At 32.5% G+C, this 16,005-nt stretch overlaps 1 protein-coding gene across 1 annotated transcript in view; it reads right to left on the reverse strand.

Moving 5' to 3' along the window:
- Nucleotides 1-512: 512 nt before the first annotated feature.
- LOC107442699 (glycerol-3-phosphate acyltransferase 4) overlaps nucleotides 513-16,005 on the reverse strand; it is a 36,689-nt gene continuing 21,196 nt past the window's right edge. The window contains exons 8-15 of the mRNA XM_087161879.1: nucleotides 15,891-15,980; nucleotides 11,962-12,055; nucleotides 10,278-10,393; nucleotides 7,994-8,049; nucleotides 5,185-5,270; nucleotides 3,917-4,045; nucleotides 3,708-3,787; nucleotides 513-721 (exon numbers count right to left, since the gene is read on the reverse strand). Of these exons, the coding sequence (XP_087018005.1) occupies nucleotides 634-721; nucleotides 3,708-3,787; nucleotides 3,917-4,045; nucleotides 5,185-5,270; nucleotides 7,994-8,049; nucleotides 10,278-10,393; nucleotides 11,962-12,055; nucleotides 15,891-15,980 (739 nt within the window). The 3' untranslated portion in view covers nucleotides 513-633. The remainder of the gene's footprint in view (nucleotides 722-3,707; nucleotides 3,788-3,916; nucleotides 4,046-5,184; nucleotides 5,271-7,993; nucleotides 8,050-10,277; nucleotides 10,394-11,961; nucleotides 12,056-15,890; nucleotides 15,981-16,005) is intronic.

Consider the following 16,005-nt stretch of genomic DNA (forward strand, 5'->3'; position numbering starts at 1 on the left):
TGAAATCAGTCACCATTTACTACACGGGGAGTCTTCGGCCAGCGAGGATCGAGCCCACGAACTCTCGAACATGGGCCCAGTGCCCTACCAACCAGGCTATCAGGTTAATATATTTTTCATTTTATAACCGTCGTTGAACAGCCGACACAATGTTTGGGTTTACGATGACTAATGTTCTACTCCGTAGCCTTGTCATTTTGAACCCGATCCAGAAGACAAGGGAACTCCTTGATCGAGTATTGGGAGAAGTTTGCGCTACATGGAGAGGAATACCACGAGAACCTCCCACGGTTAACGTGACAGCAAAGGGACTCTTACCGATGATCTGCCTACCACTGAGGATATTTTACGTCAGCATTGTGGTCGCTGCAAGCCGGATGCGGAAGTCGTATCGACTGGGATTCGAGCCCGGCTCGCCTCATTGGAAGGCGAACGCTCTATCCCCAGAGCTATCGCGGCTCAGGGACTAGTAATTTACTGCAAAATAAGTTCTTATTACAAAACATATATGTTCATAATTTTTATTTAAAGAAATCTAAGCACAAATGGAGCTCGAAGCAATTTTGTTTTCGCAGAATATTTTATGTCCTGATGAACTAATACTTTTTATTGACAAAGAATATTCTTTTCAGTTCATTCTCCGAGAATCTTCTTGCTGTATTCTTGTTGTTGAAGCTCTTTCCATTCTTTTTTCACTGCCAAACGCTTCAGCTGACCATCCCTAACAAGTAATATAAAAGAAAAATTTAAAGTCAGTTCCTACTTACGTCAACAAAGAAAAGTTTTATTTCAGTTACTTTTTATCAAATAATTACTATTATTTCTCCCATATAAAACTAAAATTAATAAATTAATATTTAAAAAAATAGTATTAACATCAAGTGCCATGAACTTCAAGTTTAAAAAATGTGTTTGTACTTGAGTGGAGATGAATAAAAAAGTATTTTATTAACGATTGAAAATTTGAAGAAGATATAGGAAGAGAAGTGAACTAATAGTAGGAATTGAGGAATAAATTTTGACTCATCATGATCTACTTGAAAATATCCTTTAATGAAAATCGCGAGGTTCAGGGATTCTTTTGAACAAGCTTCCCTATAACTCATAATGCAAACAAGTTGGATGTTATTGTTGTTGTTGACGTATGCCTGTTTAGGCAGAGGGGGTGCGATTGTTCTTGTTCTCCAGTGGCGCCATCTATGGCCAAGAATTCGACTTCTGCCACACCATACGTAACACCCGTTTATAGGGCGAACCCATTCATACATCTATTCATTCATCCACAGATCGTAATTTTGACCTGAATCAGAGAACGATCGATCGCCAATCCAGTACCTTCAGAGATATTGATTTGTTATGGGAACATGAAGGACTATTGCGACTCGACAGATTTAACGTGCATCAGTCACTTTACTACTCTTCGGATGGTGGGGTTCGAACCCACGAACTCTCGGACATGGGCCCAGTGCCCTACTGACCGGCTATCCAGGTCAAGTTGGATAAAATTGTCATAAGGAAAACGATGACAATAATTCTAGGCTACTCTTCGACTAGAATTTTACGTTAACATTATAACACTAATTTCCAGTAATATTTAGCCGAATGTTTTACTGAATTTTTTTTTATAGTGGTTTACAAGGGAAAAGATAACATCTGATTTGGATATACTTACCTGGATTGATCAAAAAGAATCCCGTTATTAAAAAAAAAAAAAAAAAAAAAAAAAAAAAAAAAAAAAACTTTAATCTGTATCTCTCTCTTTTAAAAGCTCCTTTATTCAACCTTTATTCAAGGGGCCATCTGCATTTACCTATAAGCCTTGAAACTGGTTTATTTTTTCCTAATGGTTTCTGGGATAAACAAATTACAAAGCATTTTACTGAGAGCGTTCATTTTACTCTGTATTAAAGGATGTTCATCCTAACGTTCATTTTGTATAGCTGCTCAAAAACTATTAACACGCAGAAACTTGAAATTATTGAGGCGTATAAGAATTAAGATAGAATACAAAAAAAAATGAACATCCGATAATGTGTTCGACTTGTTGGAAACTTTACAAACCACACGAGTGCAACGATTGAGTTAAAATTTGAAAATTCCTATTCAAAATTTTTTCTATCCTAACTTATTGCAACTTAAATTCCTTTGTTGCGAATTTTTTCTCAATTATTTTTGCTTTGTCGCTCGAAATCTATGAACTTCAAATCACGAAAGCGTGTAAAAATGGTATATACATATTTTTTTCTTCTCGAAGGCGTGAAAAAAGTATCGGTATTAAATCAATATGGGTGAAGTTTTAATATTTAACAATATACTACTTTGTTCCAATTACATAACCTTTCAATATTTGAGTTTTGTACGAAATACAATTATCAGTGGCAGCTAAATAAAGCTTAAATTTAAAAATCAAGTAGAAGAACCGGATAAAAAATTCTCTATCTGACTTTCATTATACTGTTATAGTAGGGAAATTTGTTTTTGTTTTTCTAATTTTAACACATTATACTATCTTTTTATGCTACTGAAAAAACATTTTCTGAAACTATGAAAATTCGTTGTTGAATTCTCATTAACACTATAGCAGTTACGTATAACCAAAATTAATTTAGTGTGATTTAATAAAGGTTTTATATATGGTTCCCCTTTTTTCCCATTAACTTTACTTTGTAGTACATAGCATATTTTTTATTTCTATATATTACCATTATTATTTAAGCATTGGTGTCAATAATAATATGGCGATTTTTTTCTGCTCCAGTTATTATTTTCATTTACACCACTCAAGTATATCTTTCGCTCAAATATTGCGATATAATTTTTTTTCCAGTTTCGTCTTTAAATTATTAAAACTAGTGGATTGCACCCCTTGCTCGCTAACGCTCACCAACCCCCAAAATTGCTATGCAATCTTATATGGTTTGCTTTGCAAACCAAGCTCGCTTCGCTCGCTACTAACTTAGGTACATTGCAAATGCACAAAATTCCAAGAATTCAAAACAATCATTCAAATCCATATAACAACTTTCTTTAAAAAAAATTACATCATTTTAGTTAGTACTAACTCATTAAAATAAATTTGAATTCAAATACATGACATGTAATTCGTTAAACCTATTAGAAATGTGCTATAGTATAAAACCCTAAAGCGTAACAGCACGACTGAGACTCATTTTTCAATGAATAACTAATAACAATAATAAAACAAATAAATTCGTGATATAAATCAAAAATCGTCAAATAAATTCGTAATATATAAATTAGTGAAAAAAAGCGCTCTCGACAAAATACTACAATAGAGATCTATCGACAAAAACTACTCACTTCTGCCTAGCTTAATAGTATGAGATTGCCGCAGCTGATAATACTCTCTCTGGTTATTTCAGCTTCCGTTTTTAAAAGCGCTATATGTTGAACCACCTCAGCTAGATTTGGCATGTGATATTTTTAGCGGCTATCATTGGTCGATTTCTTAGCGTTGCCATTCGGGAAGTTGTAATGAGGTTTTTTTTTGTCGCCGTGTAAGAGAAATATATATATAGATATTAAATATCATCTAAATTATTAATATAGACAGGATAAAAAAAATTCAGACACATGTAAATATTTTTTTCTGTTTTTTTAATTTTAGAACAATAATAAAAATTGAGATGTAGTTTGAGTTTAGTCAGAGGAGAGGCCCCTGTTATTTTAAAGAAAGATAATCTTACCACTCCAAATCAACTAATCCACCTTGTTTGGAAATAACAGATTTCACACGCTTCGTAAAGGCAATGGCATTCTCTCCCTCCTATACAATACAATGGTGTATTAGTATAGGTGATAAAATTTAATACTATATAATAATAAACGAACTATAAAGTTAGGACTATAGGTTCGTAAACATACAACCGTCCAATACAAATAAACTCAAAATTACCATTCTTGCCATGGGAGGTAAGTACCAGACGTCACAGACGATGGCCCAGGAAGTCATCATCATGAACAAGTAATGCACATAACCTTGCTTGCTACTGTTCCAAAAAGGATCACCGAATCTCGAATCATACTGAAGAAGAAAGAGTTTCAATTAGAATTAAATTGGAAATAGTACATTAAAAGCAGAGTTCCTCATTATTGTTCATTGTGAATAAAAATTTCCTGTCGATTGAATAAGCTTTTGTTTGGAGCGTTTCACAAATCGGTGGGAAAGTTATTGAAAAATTAAAAGAACTAAATAACTGAAGTTCTTGCATAATATATATTTGTTTTAAAATGTTCGAATATGTTGTAAAAAAATCGTTTAATAGCAAATTCTTCACGATTCTATACGGACTATATAAGAGGCAAAAATTAATTAAACCTGTATTTAATGGCAATTATTAGAATCATCATTCCCCGACGTTCAGATAATAATATTAAGTTGAAAGGCAAATAACTTAAAATATTGGGGAGTTTATAATCATTGAGCATGGTTTTCGTTTCATATTATTAATACTTTAGAAAAAAAAAAGAAAATCCAGAATGAAATACCTTTAAATTCTATAACAATTTTATTTCTATAAATATAGTATTTAATTCGATATTTGATAAATTTAGAATAAAAAAATAAATTAAGAAAGATTTTATTACTTATAAATTGATTAGCAATAATTTTTAGTTCAGTTTAATGATGAATCGTTTACTACTCGACTCAATCCAGAAGGCAAGGGAACTTAGCATTAAGATAAACTAGCCTTCGTGGAGTACTTTTTTTTTATTTTATTTTATAACCGTCGTTGAACAGCTGAGCCGATATTTTGGGTTTACGACTACTAATGTTCAACTCCATAGCCTTGCCATTTTTTGAACATAATCTAGAAGGCAAGGGAACTCCTGGATCAAGTATTGGGAGTAATTTGCCTTCGTTGTGAACTTTTTGATGAAACTAATTCGCATTTGCGTTATATGGAGAGGAAAACCACAGAAACCTTCCACGGTTAGCTCGACGGCGAGGGGGCCTCTAACCCGTGGCCCGTCTCCCACTGAGAATAATTTACTTCACAGCAGTCTGTGCAAGCTGTATGCAGAATTCGTATCGACCAGCCATCGCTGGGATTAGTAGTCGTTCCCTGATTGGAAGGCGAATGCTCTATCCCCTGGGCTATCACGGCTCATAGTGGAATACTTTATCGCGTTATATGGACGAAGATATAACAGGAAACAAACCTTAATGGCGGCCGGGTATATGGTGCCACCGACTTCAAAACTTCCTTTCTTAAACATCATCACAGACGTGTTGTTGATGCAGGTCCCTGTCAAAAAGTAAATAGAGATTAAATTAAAAACGAAACATTAAATGCAAGTAAATGGACGGCGTTTTCTGGAAATGAAAATACGCAGTACAATAATTACTGTAATAAAATAATAATTTTAGGAATTTCTTTGTACAAATCAATCTCATCCCCAAAAATATTTTAGCATGACAGCACTAGAAAAACAATGGCAATAAAGTGTTGATATCCTTTACTCTCTGTTTTAGGTTTTACTTGAATATCACAGGTCAGGCTGTTAGTTTTGTACCTACTGTGTTCTGTATGACTCGAAGACATAGTTGTCGAAGACATAGTTGTCGAAGACATAGTTGTCGAAGTCATAGTTGTCTAGACAGACTCATGACCTAAAAAGGTCTGTGATCTTTCCTTGATTTTTCTTGTCAGATTTAGTTTACAGTACACGTTTGCTCAGCGTACCTATACTCCGCTAAGAAAATAACATTGCGGCATAGGATTTAAGTAGTCATCCGCGACTGCATATAGTTCCATTCTATTTAGTCACCAAATTATATAATTATGCTTTCAAAACGATAAAAAAAAGCTTTTATATGTTAAACTCGTCAGACAAAAATTTAATTCGTGCTATTTTTGTAAGTGATAAGAAGCTACGGCGTTTCTAGAGTTGACGATGTTGATATTCTTTCGCGTTTAGCATCTACTTATCGTGCACTTAGATGCAAACAGGCTCTCTCCATGAGGATAATGGTTTTTTTTTCTTACAACAGAGTATACAGGGTGCGTAGCCAGATTTTTCATCAAAAAATAAGCACTTTTAAGTATTTTTTAAGAACTCAAAAAATATTTTTTATCACTTCAACAAAAAAAAAATTCATAACTAGGATCTGTGCAATAACAAAAATTATTTCCTTTTATCGTTTAAAGTTCTTAATTTATAAACATAAAATCAATAAAATTCAAAAATAGTTTCAAATACTTTACATAATCATGATAAAATAACTAGTTTCTGACAAACATTACAGAGAAAATTATAAAAATCATGATTTTTTTTTTTTTTGTAATTTAGAGCGAAAATCGATACGGCAAAGAAAAAATATCTTTTTAAAATTAAGCACTTTTTATAAACAACAAATAAAGAAAGCACTTTTAAGGGCTTTCAAAAAACGTAAATCAAAAATAATCACATTTAAGTACTTTTTAAAAACGCTACGCACCCTGGTATAGAGAGAAAGTTACAAGCGATTAAATACGAGAAGCATGGTGATTCGGCCTTATGCAAATTCCCATGATTTGTCGTTCCATAAGAAAACAATTTGCTTGCCTTAAACTGGAAACAAAACATTATTTGTAACATCTATTACACACATCAATCAGTTCAGAAAAAAAATCGGTGCTATGGTGCCGATCATATTATTTTTATTAGTTTTGTCAATCACGGCGGCCATTTTTCCTCCGTATTTGAGGAGTTTGGAAGAGAGAATTGTGATGTTTTTCTTTCAAAAAACGGTTAACGTTAACTAGACAGTTCGAATTTGTTGAATAACATGAACGCTATTATACCGATCCCAGAAATTGGTTCAATAACGTTATTGTAAATGAACCGATATCGTGTTCGATTCGGATTAGTTCTTGTAAAGTGTTGCTTTGGACAGAATGGTAGTGGAGAAATGCCATACTAAGTATAGTTCGTTCGCCAGGAGTTGGCACTTGGCTCCACCTCCTCGGACGCAGAGCTGATTTCAGCGCCGGAGTAGGAAGAGAAGCATCTCCGCGCTTGAAATTGAGACAGCCCTTGATGCGCGACAAACACAAACAGTGGATTCTTTTTCAATCACTTACTTCGCTTTATCATCTGCTATTATACCTTTCATTTCTCTAGCCAATTAAATATGTTTTAAATTTCAAAACTGCTGTTTTCCCAGCAAAATGTCTCACAAAAGGACGAACTATTTTTATTTTACTTTATCCGTCGTTGAACAACCGACCCAATTTTTGGGTTTACGACTACTAATGTTCAACTCTGTAGCCTTGTAATTTTGAACCCAATCCAGAAGACAAGGAAACTCCTGGATCAATAACCCCCAGAAGTATTGATTTGTTATGGGAGCATGGAGGACTTTGCAACTCGAAAGATTTAACGTGCAGCAGTCACCAATTACTACACGGGGAGTCTTCGGCCGGTGGGGATCGAACCCACGACCTCTTGGACATGAGCCCAGTGCCCTACCAACCTGGCTATCCCGGCGTTTAAATGTCTCAAACAGGACGAACTATTCTCTCAAAAGAGAGAAAGATCATCACATTTATGAAATATTTAATGCTAAAAAATTGCAAATAAAGTTTGCGGAATAAATATTTTCGCCATAAGATCGCCGAATAGCAATCTTGTTCAGGATTGCTCACAATCGTTTCCCAAAAACAGTGAAATAGTATCGTCGCATACCGCGTGATGAAGGCGGAGTCTAGTGCCAACTCCTGGTGAACGAACTATATTCCATATACTACGGAGAAAAAAAAAGTTTGTCTTCCTAGCTTTTGACAGCTGCTAACGAGCTTTAATACTTCTTTTTTTTCTAATTTTTTTTTTATTTGTGCGGAACACTCTCAACGTAATTCTTGCGGAACACTCTCGACCTAAGGGATTATTTGTGCAAAGGATTATTGTATCAATTCACTTAGGATATATTTTGAGGTCAGTTGCAGTGTCATTAAAAATAAATAAATAGAATAACTGCTATGCGAACCTTCTGGAAATATCAGAATCGGAAGCTTCTCTGCATCTTGACAATGTTCTTGGAGCCTAGAATGAGAAGGTAATTTGAATTGTCAGATAGTGATAAAAGCAAGAGGCGAAACTGAGTATCATAGCCGAGTAAGAGAAATTCTCTTCATTTGAAGTTAATTTTATATAAAACGAAATAAAATTAATTTAGGATATAAATAAGGGCCAGTATTTTTAAATTTAAAAAAAAAATTACACGATGATGATGATTCTGGTCTCTTTTCACTTAGCCTGGCCGAAAATCTTAATTAATTCAAATTAATTAATCAAATTAATAAATCTTAATTAATTAATCATTAAATCAAAATTAATTCTCATTCTTTGTATACTTTTATGAAGCTCAACCAATGCAATAATTGAGATCACAAGTGCTTTTAATTTTTTCCTTTTTTCAATTCCTACTATTAGTTTACATCCTCCTTACATCTTGTTCAAATTTTCCATCATTAATAAAATACTTTTTATTCTTCCACTTAAGTACAAATACATGTTTTTGAACTTGTAGTGGATGACAGTTGATGTTTATACAGGAATTTCAAATATTGAATTATTCATTAAATAGCGAGGAAAACGAAATGGAATTTTCTGATGGGTTAAGCGTCAGTCATTGTTTTAAATTTTACGATAAGCGATTCAGTTTTTCACGTATTTTAAAAATAACATCAGTGATAATTTCTAACTTAGAGCTCTATTTGAACAAAAATATAGTTTATTGTACACATTTAAATGCGCAATTATTTTATAGTCGCTGTGTCAGATAAATTCAATAACGAACATTACTTGGTAGCACTGGTACACGTCACGCAATCTATACTTTTATAGTAGCTCGATACCAAGCTTCTTTTTTTCTTCCAATTCCTACTATTAAATTCACACTCTCCCTATATATATGTAATACAAAAATTAAATACTTTTGTATTAATAAAAGCATCAAAACTTCATTCGTTTTCATAAAATATCTTTGGTAAAGGATAAGGGTAGAAATTCTATTTTGGGACTTCAAGGCTAAAAACATGCCAATGAATGATAATTAGATTTATATTTCAAAAGAGAAGTTATTTTAAGATCTTTCACTTCCATATAAGGAAAGATTAAACGATTTTCTATGAGTAATAAATAATTTTGATGAGGCGTAAGAATACAGAAAAGGCAATAATGACTGGCCTCATCACAACTTTTAATCATCCTATAAAACGCAGGAGCAATGTTTTTGCGTGGCTTTTTGTTGTTTATAATGCCTAGTTAACGTACGTTAGTTTAGACGGGATATGGGTCTTCCCCTCTCCAACTTGGAGGGGGCTAAGATGTATGCTTTCACCATCGCTACTAAATAAAAAAGATTATGCACAACATGGACTCATTAATCATGCTGTTTTGACCTGTAATTAACTAAAAAATATCGGTGTGGATCCACCGTTATTTCATATATTTATGTTCAAATAAATTTTTTAAAATTTGTAGTGGATGACACTTTATGTTAATGCAGTTTTTTAAAGTATTAATTCATTAATTAAATTTAATTAATAAATTTTAATTTTATAAGGGAGAAAAATGTTTTAATTATTTAATAAAAAGTAACTAATATAAAACTTTTCTTTGTTGACCTTAGTAGGAATTGATTTTGAATTTTATTTTTATATTACTGTTTATTAAAACAAAATGAAAGACTGCTAGACAAAACTTAACCTTAGAGATTACGAATAATTGTTATAATTATTGAAAGCAATGCAATGCTTTTCACTAGAGAATTTACATCAACGTTAGAAAACAACTAATATTTCTTTACTGCAAATAGTTAATAAAATACTAAAATTGAAAATAAATCAGCGAATAAATTTTAGTTTCATATGGGAGAATATTTTTTAATTATTTAATAAAAAGTAACTAAAATAAAACTTTTCTTTGTTGATCTAAGTAGGAATTGATTTTGAATTTTATTTTTATATTACTGTTTATTAAAAAAAAAAAAAAAAGACTGCTAGACAAAACTTAACCTTAAAGATTACGAATAATTGTTATAATTATTGAAAGCACTGCAATGCTTTTAACTAGAGAATTTACATCAACGTTAAAAAACAACTAATATTTCTTTACTGCAAATAGTTAATGAAATACTAAAATTGAAAATAAATCAGCGAAAAATATGTGGACCTTTCTGCAATAGAAATTAAAATCCAGCATTTGAAGGGATTAAAGAATGAATTGGTTGTTTTTTTATCGTAGAACGAAATAAGATAGAGGATAACCTTTTCAAGACTAAAGCTCTATCTTTCATTTCAAAACGTTCGAACCAGACATGTGAGGTAGCACGATCGAGAGCCCTCTGAAGAAGTCCTAAGAATCCACCCTGCTTCTGACCCACCTGCAATTATACATATAAACACATTATCGTCTGTTTTAAAAAACTTTGTACTTTTGGGGTCGAATATTTAAACAATAGTTTTTATATTCGATCAGCGGGAATGAAAAAAATCAAAACATGTTTGATTAACGGAGGAGTTGAAAGGGGAATTATTAAAAACGGTTCTGCGTCAATTCATCGTGAGACGATCCGTCGTGATCACAGTACATTGCAGTGACGACTCGTCGAAAAGTCAATTCGTCGTAGGAAAATTAAATTTTGACAGTTCGAAAATTAAACTTGAACAATCTTGAATATTTTCAACAACATGGGCAGGTCCGAGATAGCTTGGTTGGTAGGGCACTGGGTCCATGTCGAATAGGTCGTGGGTTCGATCCCCGCCTGACGAAGACTCTCTCGTGTAGTAAATGGTGACTGATGCACGCTAAATTTCTCGAGTCACAAAGTCCTCCATGTTCCCATAATAAATCAATACCTCTGGGGGTACTGATCATGAAGTTTCCTTGTCTTCTGGATTGGGTTCGAAATTACAAGGCTAAGGTGTTGAACATTAGTAGTTGCAAGCCCAAACTTGGGTCGGATGTTCAACAACGGTTATACAAAAAAAAAACATTTGCGATGGGTAGAATATTATAATTAAGACAAATATGTTGCGACGTATACAAATATTTTACTTAGCCGAGATGAATGATAATTAAAAAATATTTTGCAACCAATATCTATCTTTTTCATGAAATTATTTTACTGGATGCTTAGATCTACCCACAATAATTATTTTTTATTGAGTGACTCACGCAAGCATTTTTCATGCACTTTCTATTCCACTTGTAAGTAAGAAAATCATAAAAACCTTCCCTCTTTGGAGGTTTTTTGATTTCTGAGCGGTCAGACTACATATTTAGTTAGCTTATGCAGATAATGCAAGAGTTTTGTCTTCGTAAATAGATATATTTTATCATAATGGCTAGAAATTGTGCTCGTGATAAATTGTCGCTACGACAAGTTGCCGCAGCGATGAATTGTGACAACAAATTGTCGCCGCTATGAATTGTGTCCATGACGGACTGTCGCCCCAACGAATTATGCGCGATGAATTGTTGCACGATGAATTGTGTGCAATAAATTGACGCGACACCATTTAAAGCTTTAGTAGGCAATCAAAGTGGTTTTATTATTTTCATTTCCACCTTTCTCAGTAAGCAATTATTAGACTTCGGCAGCGTTTTCTGTATTTTCGTGATAAAATATTAATGATCAGCTTTTGTAGTTAAATACCTTTTAGATCCCTTAATTTGACCTTGATTCATACTCTGCATAGATATAGATTCACAGAAGTCAGAATTTCATTTAACTTGATGCTGAATTTATAGTAATAACTTTAAAAATTAAAAAAAAGAACTTGAAATATTCTAAAATTTGACGAAAACGAGAGGTAGATCTTTCTTAGCCCATGACAAGTATAATATTAGTTTCTATTTGTATCAGCAAAAGTAAAATTTTAATAAATTTTTAAACAGGGGTAATGAAAGTTGTGTAAAAATTATGAAATAAATAAAAGCCAAATTTACCAAAGCGTAGCAATTGTCGCTGGCAAGAATGACGACATCAATTGGAGAAGTATGATTGGCCACACAAATTCCTCCTCCCTTCGCTTTGTTCTCTCTAGAAGAAGAATTTGAGAAAGAGAGAAAATCTATCAAAGAATTGAAAGTATAGGAGTGAATGTATCAGTAAATGGGTCCATACTTAAATTCGATTCCTCAGGAACCAAACGACCGATTTGATTCAAATTTTGTATACAAAATTACAATTTTTAAAATGATGTAAAAATTTGTATATATTTCAGTTCAAAATTTGTTGGTCTATTATTAAATAAATTATTAAAAATAATTTTTTTTATCTATACAAAAGCGTACTTTAGAATAGTGAGCAAAATTGTTTCGATTCGCTTAAAAAATTTACAAGATATGGCTAAATACGCAGAATGTTAAATAAGCATTAAGTAATCCACACTTTGGACCGCTCTCTTGAGATAATTCAAGGAATCATATTTCTTAGATTAGGGCTACTCCTCCCTTTTTTGAGTTGCAGAAATTTAAACACGTCGGAAAAAATTTATTCAGAGAAAGCTAATTTTTGTGTCCAAATTCGTAACTTAAAATATCTTGTTCACGAATTAATTAGCATATTTTAAGTCACCGCCATTAAGATTGAAACGCAGCACGTTCATTAGATCAAATTAATTCAGTGCGTTTTTTACGCACAGTATGAGTAAAACAGGACAATAAAAAATATTTAATCTCGAGAGGAATCTTTGAGAAATATATGTATTGTTCATTGAATCCTACCGAAAATAAAACTAGATGGTTTTTTTTATTGTTTTCTAACGGCTGAATTCTTACTCTTTTGCCTCGGAAGATGCTGGAAGTGTTGCTCTTTAATATTACCCGATGGACACCTGTGAACCTTACCTGTGACGTCACGGAGGCGAGCAACATTACCTACGTCACAGATGCCCGTTCATAAGGTGAGCTACATTCACCCAACAGAGGATGCTACACACAAAAAGAAACATACATGCCCTAACCGTGATTAGAATCCGCAACCATTGGCTTTGCAGTCAAGCATGCTAACCGATAGGCCACCTAGACGACATAAAACTTAATTTAGAACATTAGTCTTCCTCGATATGAAACGCAAATGCGGGTTAGTTCCATCAAAAAAATCCTCCACTACGGCAAATTTCTCCTAATTATTTGATTTAGGCGTTCCCATGTATTCTGGATTGAGTCCATAGATTACAAGGCTATGGAGTTGAACATTAGTAGTCGTAAACTCAAATTTGGGTCGGCTGTTTAACGACGTTTATAAAAAATGGCGACATTAGAACAGTGGTGAATTTAGAATAAGTTGTGAAAACTTTTTTATTGTATGATTTTAAAGGCTTTAATTTTACGTTAATTTTAGTAGACTGATAGTAACACAGATATTATAGCTGATATTAATTAGTTCAAAAATTTTGTCTCCTCGTTCTTTTTCTACAGTTTTTCAATTTTCTGTGGAACTTGGCCACTTTGATAAGAAATGTCAGCTTCTTCTCTTTTCTGGGATACTAACAGAGATTTTTAAGAGAAGATTCTGATTAGTGAGATTATTTCATTTTATCGCATTTTTTTTAATAGACAAATTTCTAGTCTTTTTTGTACTTTCAAAAATAAAGAGCTAGTCTACTATTTTATTTATTTATTTATTTATTTTTGCTGCGTTATAAAATCCCATTTTAACAGTTTCCTTGCTGTATAAATAAAGAAAAACGTTTTCAGAATTACCCCCATTAGAGTAGTTTTTAATATAGTATTAGGCAAAAACAAATCATCGAGGAAATTTGAATCAATATAATCAGTTGACCTAGGCGATTCAAATCAATAATTGATTCAAGTGAATTTATTCTGCAATCAGTGAATGATTCCCAGAAAGCATGTAAACCTTAAAGGCAACCTTGTTTCGGAATTCTCTTTTTAATGTGTCACGAAAACATTTGTACTAAAAACCTTTTTTCAATAAAGCAATAATATTGATGTTTCAAACCTTTCATTCTAAAAGGATTAAAAAGTTAATTTTTAAAGCTTTTTTAATAAGTATTGTCACTCAGGGATAAAGAGAATAGAAGGGCTAGTTCACTCCGCTCTTAGAGCTGATGCTACGATTTCCCTCCTCATGACGTCACTGTGACCACAGATCTCGGAAGATCGCACGCAAAGATATTATGATAACTTTGCATCTTTCTCTTTGTAAAAATAAGTTAGACTTTTTCTGGTTATTATCTTTCAAACTTTACGTTATTAACACATTATTTCCATTCATAAACATAGTTTAAAAAAACTTTCTTGGCCATTATATTAAAAAAATACCATTTTAAACTTATAAAAATATTTTACAAGTTGGCGAAAATGACACTATAAATACTTTATTTTAAAAAGTTCAGTTTTAACTTTAATTGTTAAGAAAAATGAAAGCATATATCGACACTTTTTTATCTACATATTCTTTCATAACAATAAGTTGAGCTAAATTTAGAATCCCCGATTTTTAAAATATGCCGTTAATAGCAATTTGTTCATACTTAATCATTAGGAAACATCAACCTTAAACGCTAATTACTGAAGCAAAATAATAATTTAGGTTCATAATGACTTCAGAAATTTTACAATTGCTTATAGATATTTAAATTTAAGATGATATAATTTATAGATATTCAAATTCAAGAGAATATAATTTTTAAAAGAATCCTAAATATTTACAATAACTACATTAAAAAAATAAGCTATGAAATTAGGAGAATTTCAACTGTACACTATATATTTTATTTATACTTTTTACTTACGTTTTAATTTTCTTTGACTTTATCCATTTTTTAATTTTTTTCACATTCCTTTCTTTTTGAAGTAACGAGGCGGTTTCTATTTAGATAACGAATTTTTATGAAAGTTATTAACGATAGAAAAAACGTATTGCTGATTTATATTAACTGTGTTATTTCGGAATCCATTCTTTACATAGTTGTTCATTTACTTTAGGGAAGACGCGGAAAATTATATTTTTTCTTTTTGTTTTTCTATCAGAATTTTTGCAAGTTGCAAACGCGCAAACTGGCATTTCGCTAATAGTTTTAAAATTTTGCAAATTCACGGCAAAAACTGAGGAAAGTCATTATAGAAAATAACAAATGTCAATGAATATGTCACAAAAAGAAATGCTCCAATATTAGTTAGAGCTAGTAAGGCCGAACGCTCTGTTCTTGAAGTAAAAGTGCGAGCTTTGCGCCAAAGTGACGTCACTAGAGAAAATCGGAGGATTGGCACGGCGAGAGTTTCTTCAAAGGAGTGAACCAGCCCTTCTGTTTCTCTTTAGTCCTGATTGTCACTTAAGGTCCATCGTGACGTTTTAAATGACGTCACACTAGCGATAGGATCAAATTGCATTGTCCATTAAAATTTCATGACAAGGTGGATTTCAGCTGAGCATACAAGACTTTGCGAAAAGAAACCTTATAATAATGACCTAGATTTAAGGTTATTTTCACCTTGAGACTAGCTTTATGAAAGGATTTTTTCACGCTTGAAAACCCTACGTCAACCTCGATCTAAGATTTTTTAAATAGAAGGTTGTTTTCCAAAGTTTTGAAATAGGATAATGTGCTTAGAATAGAGCAGATTGTCTCAGATCTCGTTTTAAGGTTAGAAGGTTTACACGCAAACCGCATTACAAACCTTTCTAGGTTTATATTAAAAAGGTTTTTGCTGCGTGAAAATAAACCTTATTTGCTATCTGGTAATTCGAACCTCTTACTGATTCAGTTTGGTGCTGATTCTTAATAAAGTTAATGGTTCAAAATGATATGAATCAACAACTTCAAACTGATTCGGTCCAGAATCAGAGATTAATTCGAATCACATGAGTCAGTATAATGATCTGATTAAAAAATATAGAAACTCACAGATTGTGATAGGTGACGATTGCTGAAAAAGATCGGGCCGTTATCCTGAAGCACATTAAGCTCACGTGCTTGTAGGCAAATCTCTTCAGTCTGTAATTAGAAAACAACCGATGAA

Source organism: Parasteatoda tepidariorum, chromosome 4 (genome assembly GCF_982258835.1).
Source record: "Parasteatoda tepidariorum strain Cologne lab strain chromosome 4, Ptep-v5.0, whole genome shotgun sequence".
In the NCBI taxonomy this organism is placed as follows: Eukaryota; Metazoa; Arthropoda; class Arachnida; order Araneae; family Theridiidae; genus Parasteatoda; species Parasteatoda tepidariorum.